Source organism: Cicer arietinum, chromosome 2 (genome assembly GCF_000331145.2).
Source record: "Cicer arietinum cultivar CDC Frontier isolate Library 1 chromosome 2, Cicar.CDCFrontier_v2.0, whole genome shotgun sequence".
Classification (NCBI taxonomy): domain Eukaryota; kingdom Viridiplantae; phylum Streptophyta; class Magnoliopsida; order Fabales; family Fabaceae; genus Cicer; species Cicer arietinum.
This window is the reverse complement of record NC_021161.2, coordinates 31103223-31111415: the sequence shown is the minus strand read 5'-3', so window position 1 is coordinate 31111415 and position 8193 is coordinate 31103223. Positions and strand designations below refer to the sequence as shown.

General features: G+C 26.6%; 1 protein-coding gene across 1 annotated transcript; it reads left to right on the top strand.

Annotated features, from left to right (window-relative positions):
- The first annotated feature begins 1793 nt into the window (after window positions 1–1793).
- On the top strand, window positions 1794–4019 carry LOC101514010 (uncharacterized). Its single transcript, XM_004514801.4, has one exon. It carries the CDS (start codon window positions 2439–2441, stop codon window positions 3693–3695), a length of 1257 nt encoding a protein of 418 aa, XP_004514858.1. The 5' UTR covers window positions 1794–2438; the 3' UTR covers window positions 3696–4019.
- Window positions 4020–8193: the final 4174 nt, after the last annotated feature.

Here is an 8193-nt window from a genome sequence, read left to right as displayed (position 1 = left end):
TAAAAAATAAATGTAAAAAATCAGGCTATTCTAATTAAAAGCATCCAAGCTTTCAAGTGATGCCTTAAATTACCATAAATTAAAACTTTTGAATCAATATTCGGAAAATAAAAAATAAACAGTGTTCTTTAAACTTAATTTGGTCTTATTTTATAATGACACTCTCTCCCCACCTTTTTTTATGTTAACATGGATTGAAATCAAAAAGTGGTGGACCTATCAATTTTGTGTCTCTTTTCCCAAATTATCTTCTATCCAAACAAAAGAAATAGATTATCAGTATTTGAACTATATTATTCATTACCTGATATCAAATCGATCTAAATAAAGTGTTCTGTGTAGAAATAATTTGACTCGTCTAAAGTGAGTTTAAGAGTAAAATGAGTAATATTATTTATTGATAATCAAATGAATGATTATGATTGTGTACACATGCATGACAAATTATAAGAAATTTTAATATCAACAATTGATCCACTCATTTCACTAACTTCTCACTTTAAAAAAAAAAAAAATACTTTCAAATAAACATGATATCTCTTAAAAGTATACATTTAAACCATGTAATAAAATTCATATGTATTGTGAATAATGACACACGAAGTTAACAAATTTTGCTCAAAATAACACACATGTTATTTTTCTTTTCTTTATGTTAAAATAGACTTTTCATCCTCAACTTTGTTGATTTTTAGTTTTCCTATCCTTAAATTTGAAAATAAATTCTTTAAGTTTTAAATTTTTTTAAAATTTATCAACAATACAATTTGAGGATTATTATTTTTGCTGATGCAGCATATTAAGTAATGAGCCAACAAATCACATAGTGGTGTGATAATAAATATAAATAAACTAAATCTTATTATTTTATATTTTATATTGTTAATTAAAGTATTATGTTAAACTTTTTTTCAACTAAAAAAAGTAGTATTTTAATAAATATAACATTAAATAAAAAAATTGTAAGACCATACAAAGTCATATTTCTCGAAAGAATATGCATATCGATCATTGTGTGACTTATTAATTCATTATATAATATGACACATCAATTAGTATTTAAATGTATCTAACTTTATTTTTATATATGTTTTAAAATAGATTTAATTGCAGTTTTGGTCCTCTATTTTAACCGAATTACGAAAGTAGTCTTCTCATTTTATTTCTCCCCAATTTTAGTCCCCAAACAAAATTTTGGTCAAAAACTTCGTAAAATGTCATTTTTTTAAGTCACATCATATCATCTATGATTATATATTTCAAATACCATTGTTGCACCACAAGATCTTGATGCATAGTGTGGCTTAAATAAACACAAAAAAATGACATTTCATCAAGTTTTAGACCAAAATTCTGTTTGAGTGACTAAAATTTGAAAGAAATAAAATAGAGGAATTATTTTTGTAATTCAGCTAAAATAAGGGGACAAAAACTGCAATTAAACCTTTAAAATAAATTAGTAGTATAAATAAAAATATATTTTAAAATTATTAAATATATCTAATATTTTAAAATAATAGTTATATATATAGATAACTTTTTCTAACGGATACTTATATTTAGCAACAAAACTAGTATTTAATTTTTTATAAGTCGCTTCCTTCTTTCGTTTCTCTCACTCTAATTTTCATTGGTTAATTAATTATCAAATAAATTAATCTCCACATAACTTTTGTCTTGCCATGTCAAGGTAAAAGTTTCCACAGTTCCTACCTACATTCTTTTCACCCCTTTCACATTCACAACTCTCTCTCACCATTCACTTTGAATTTGACCCGTTGCCAGCCACCGGCAACTCTTTTCTTTCTACTCCATTGCCTACCCCACCTTGCACTCTCTAGAGGATCTTCATCTTCTAAATCTAAACCTCTCTTTTTTTCTTTCTTACCACAAATACAAATATTAAATAAATATCTAATAACCTTTCCTATCCTTTCTTTCCTCTCTCACTCTCATGCTTCCTTTTCATGAGATGAAACCCTAATTCTAAAACACACCCCATTCTTGGTTTTTTTGTAATTTACCTCTCAAGGCTTTTCAACCTTTTTCCTCTCTTTCCCATCATCAACTTCTTCCCTAGCCAGTTTTATTATATCATAACTAAGATCTATTTCCCTATCTATGTTTTTTTTTTCTCTTCTTTTGATAGAAAAAAAAAACTTTTTCTCCTTAACTGAAAGACAGGCTAGGAAAAGATTTCCTTCCATTGCAGATCACTAGATCAGTGATTCCATCAAAAAGACATCACACTCTTTACAAAAGGGTGTTCTTACAATTTGAAAGCAAAAAAATATTCATAGCTTCTTTATCAAACTCTGCAACACCACCGCTGCATAAGTTCCTCTCTCATCACTTCAATAACCTTTTCCTATTTTCAATTCCTTTTTACCACTTTTTCTAAACTTTCTTTTTTTCTACTTTTGCTTAATTTACAAGCTATGGATTCTGGCAATAGTGGAAGTATTTCTTCAAGTGGTGATGAAGAATATGATTCAAGAACTAATCATCAATATCATCAAACACTTCTCCCTTCAACTTTCCTCAATCAACAACAACAACCCACTCTTCAATTTGGTTCCATATTCTCACACAATCCACAACAATCTTCCCTTATTTCCTCGTCATTTCATCACCATCACAACCCTTCTTTGTTTGATCTTTCACCAAACTACCTCCACTCTCTCTCTCAATCTCAACCAAACATAAACCCCTTTCAAAATTTAAACACCACAACATCTCAAGGAGTACTTTCATCATCATCACAACAACACATAAACCATACTTTGTTAACTCCTCAAATACTTCATGATGATGATAACAATAACAATGTAAGAACAACAACAACAACATCAACAACAAATGTAGCAAGAAACTCAAAGAAGAGAACAAGAGCTTCGAGAAGAGCACCAACAACTGTTCTCACAACCGATACTTCAAATTTCAGATCCATGGTTCAAGAATTTACTGGTATCCCTGCACCACCTTTTTCTAGTTCTTCTTACTCTCGCAGACTTGATCTTCTCACTGCTTCATCTTCTTTAAGATCAACTTCTTCTTCTTCTTCTTCTTCTTCTCACTTTGATACATCATCTTCTTTCTACCCTCTTCGTCCATCACCACAAAAACATGATCATCATCATCATCTAAATCCATTGCTTTTATCTTCAACATCACCACCTTCTTCTTCCACCTTGTTGCATAACAACAATATACATAATTATCAACTACCATGTGATTTGGGTTTACCTAATTATAATCAACATAACTTCATGCTTAGTATGCAAAATCAACCTATTCACACATTCCATCCTTCTTCATCTTCACAACAATTTCATCCTCCTTTTAACAACATAGAAAGGTTTAGTTCAAAGTCACAACAACAAGCTGCAAGTTTATCTGTTCAATCTCTTGAAGATCTTGGTGTGAATCAAGGACAAGTTAATGCTAATCTAGATGATAATGATGGTGATGGAAGTAGAAGAGATGTGTTAAGGTGTTTGAATGAAAGTTATGGTGGTAAAATTGTTGGTTCTTCTTCTTCTTCAGGTGGTGGTGGTGGTAAGGTTAATTTTTCAGGTTCTGCATCAACCACGTTGAATCATGACAAGACATTGGAGAATAATAATAATAATAATAACAACAATAATAATAGAGGAGAAGGTGATGTTGGTTCGTGGATTTGTTCTTCTGATTAGGAATCTTAATTGTGTGAGATGATGATGAGACTAAACAGGTACAAGAAACTTGTTATCATTACATGGTGGAATAGAATATGATGCTGCAATGAATATTAAGATCATGATCATCATGATGATGTTGATTATAGTGGGTTTGTTGGTGGTTACAATTTGCAGCTAACAATTTTTTTTATCTTTATTTTCCTTTTTTACTTTTATTATAAATATATTATATAATATATAACTAGTCATTATGAAATCAATTTAATCATATATGATAGATTTGTAAATTATTAAATACTATTTTAATTTATACTTGATGACCAAATGATCTTTAATGTTTTTGCAGAATTGATATATGATTGTACGTATGATTAGCATTTAATAACTAAATACTCTAATTGTAATAAGGATGATGATGATAATTAATTCTATTTTGAGAATATACATTGCATGTAATTGTTGTTATGTTAATTGAGACAAAACTCAATGGGAACCATTATATGTCCAATAGTTTAATGCTAAAGCGAATCTGCGGCTAAAATCTCGAATAATAAGAAGAAAATTTGTTCCTCGTACGAACTCTTGTCTAGTGCTTGTTTGCTCTATTTGAGAAAAGATTAAACATCATACTACTATTTATTTAATTATAATGAAATTTATTTATGATAAAGAAGAATTCAGTGAGTGGTCGAGAGCGCAGCTGCCATCATCAACAATGGAGAATCATCTATTATAAGAATTTCAAAGCATTTATACATATAGATAGTTATATAAACTAACACGTTAATGCCCAGTTGGTTTATAACTAGGTACTTTCAAATATTTCATTTTTTATTTTGGCAAAAGTAGCAAACATCAAATAACTTAGTTGACAGCAGATCAGTTTATAATAGATAATAGATAAACAAATTTATAGTAAATAAGTTATTTGATTTAATTTGAAGTGGATTATAAATCTCTAATTTATTTAGATAATTAAATCTATAAGTCAAATAAATTAAATAAATATAATTTAGAGATTAGTCTTTGTATTACGACACGAACACCCCTACAAAAAAATAGAGAGATAATGTGTTTGAATTTTGCATTGTTCGAGCCCTTCATGCGGAGGCCGCTCCTTGCGGGTTCTGCAGTAGCTACTAAATCTAGAGTGATAGACTCGCAATAAAGGAGTTTTGGATATTCTATTTCTCAGTGGCTTTCTAATCTAACTTCCTTGTTTGGGATACAAAACATATTATTACTATTTTATGGTGGCAATATGTATTTGGACCAGTTTTGAATGAACATATGCAGTGGTGTATCATGACAACTACATGTATCAAGGAGGCTAGAAAAGCACTAGAACATTGGAGCTTGATGTTATATATTATATTTATCATGATGTATAATATTAATGAATTGGGGATTGTTTTACTCTTGTATAATCAGTGGTTTGGGGCTATTTGGTAGCAATGTTAAACATTATTTGTCGGTTAACTAATAAAATATAATAAATTAATCTAGAAAATTATTTTATCTTCCCTCTCAAATTAAACTTTTTTATATTTAAGTATGAGTTCGTTAACAAACCAACATTATAGGATAAAAACAATAATTTATTTTGCTACCTTAATAAAATAAAAATATTAAAAATTGAAACCTACCTATGGTTTTCACAGTAGAAAAGATAAGAAATATAAATAAAAAAATAATTTAATATTAAACTGAAAAATAAAATATTAATAATTAACTCTAAAAAATATGTATGAGTCTATTACAAGGTAGTTTTGTTATTTTATATAATCTAATAAATTATTATTTAAAATAATAAAAATTTGAAGAAAAAATTACATCAATGTAATTTGTTTACATGTGTAGTTTTGTCATATATCGATCTTTATTTATCTTATCTAATAAATAAAATAAAATTATTTGGTTATTCATAGTTTATAACAAATTTTGAAATTATTTATATTGTAGTGTTAATGGATTGTTTAAAATATAATACATTTTAGCTTATAAAAAAATATAATTATCTAATTACTTATTTAATTTATTTAGTATTTTAAATTTATAATATTAAAAAATTAAACTATAATTAATTAATTTAAAAAAAAAACTATGTGTTTGATTCACAGTAATAATATTATCTTCTAGATATAATATATATTATAACATGATACCATTTGTATCAAATACATGATAAAATAAAATAAAAATATTTTATTTGTTATTATATGCGCATTAAATATATAATAAAATAATATTTATCATATATCTATCATATCTTATTAATATTATATTTTATATCCTATATATAAAATACGGGCTAAATACCACTTGTGATCCCTTAACTTAATTTCAATTAACGTTTTAGTCCTTTATCTTTTTTTTTCCCGATTAGGTCATTTATTTTAATTTTAAGTGACAATTTGATCTTCTATGTTTTAAAACGTCAACAATGTTATCCTTTTTTTTTTTCAAAAATTCATCAAAATTTTCATACAAAATCCATAAAATTAATTATATTTTGTAATATAAAATAAATTTAATCAAATTCGTAACTCAAATCTTCAAATAAACTCATATTTGTCATCCTTTATTTGATGTTGTTGGAAATGAAAAAATGAATCTATTTAAATATTTAAGTTATGAATTTGATGAAATTACATTATATTAAGGATGATAATTAGTTTTATGAGTTTTGTTTGAAATTTTTTATGAGTTTTTTCAATTTTTGCAAAAAATAAGGATAATATTGTTGACATTTTAAAACATAAAATATTAAATTATCACTTAAAATTAAAATAAAGGACCAAATCAAAAAAATAAAAATAAAAGACTAAAACGTTAACTAAAATTAAGTTAAAGAACTACAGATAATATTTAACCTAAAATACGTATGAAACATATCCTAAACAGATCTGATACTTACATTGTACGCTTCGTGTTTAAAGTCACATATTCTTCGCTGTTGAAAAAATATATTAGATAAGCACAAATTATACTTACATTGTACATTTTGTGTTTAAAGTCATATATTGTATGCTGATGCAAACCGGTATTAATGAAATACAAAATTTCTTTTGATATAGCAATCCTTATACTGCTGCGCTACGGAGTTGCCGTACAGGATTCAAGTCCAAATTCCTGTAGATTGTACAACATTTTTGTCGTCCTCTTTTTCATTGCTGAATATGAACTGATCGCCCAATAATGTTGAATATTGTTAATCAAACAATTTTTGTATTATATTTAATTTGATGTGGGACTTATGAATAACAGTACAAAACCATAGTTTCCGTAACTATTGTACTATTAGTTACGTGATATGGTTTATTAAGCTAAGTAGGTATCTGTCTTGGATTTGTTATCATAAATAACTGGTTATGGGTCAATGAGGGTGTTGATAGATCGATGCTACACTTAACCTTCCCTGACAAATAATATACTAAAATCAATTTTAATTTTTTATTTTATGATGTTTATGCTTTTAGATTTAAAGATTTTAATTTTTAATTTTTACTTACAATTTCAGCTGATTTTTTTCCGGTTAAAATTATCATTATAATTCGTAACCCTTAACTTTGTGATTTCTTTTTTTTTTTTTTTTTTTTGAAATTTTAGAATTTTGAAAAAGTCTCTCACATTGTTTATAATTAGCAACTCTTTGTGAAGTTTATGCTTTTACATTGCTCTAAGGACTTAAAAGTCTCACTTTAAGTTGTATTTTAATTTTCTTTTTCTCTTATATTATTGTGTTAAAGTGTTTTAAGATGTACTTTAAATATTTTCTTTGGAGAGTGAGGTTTTACTAGGATCATGAGGTTATTTAAGAGAAGTTTATGTGCGGTAATACTTTTCACATAATTTTATTCTTTAGTTATCATTAGAAAACGACCGTGGTTTTTTCTCTAGTTTTGGAGTTTTTCCATTATATTCTTGTGTTTGATTGTGTTAATTAGTTTGTTTTTTCTAACACTGGTAGTATAAAGAATTTTTACTTTGTTAGTCTTCGACAACCGTTATATTATTAAATATGATTGACTTTTATCATAATTAACTCTAAAGTCATGCTCATTAATAATTGCGATGTGCTGATAATATAAAACTTTTTGCAATGATAATGCATGACAATCAAACTCTTTTATTTATTTATTTATTTTTGTTTCATCCGAAATGGTAGCTTTTGTTTGTTGGCTAATACTATTGTTCTTTTTTTTTTTTAATTGTTTCCTTGGCTTTGTGTTAAATTTTCATACTTTATAGCAATTAATGAAAGATATAGTAATGTGGATTTAGATGCTTCTACATGAGATTGTAGATTTAATCAAATGGTTTCTTCAAATCAAGTAACAATTAAAAGGGGAAAAGAATCAAATATGTGGGTTAGGTTGAGAAGATGGATAAGGTGTCACAATCTAATTAAATATTGATAAGTCAATGAGAAATCATCACAATAGTAAAAAAAAGTTATTAATAAGATTAAATCAAGTTCTAATATAAGAACTCAAATTGGAGACTTAACTTA

What these genes read in the sequence shown, in the direction of transcription:
- LOC101514010 (XM_004514801.4), top strand. Translation starts at nt 2,439, where the DNA reads ATGGATTCTGGCAATAGTGGAAGTATTTCTTCAAGTGGTGATGAAGAA.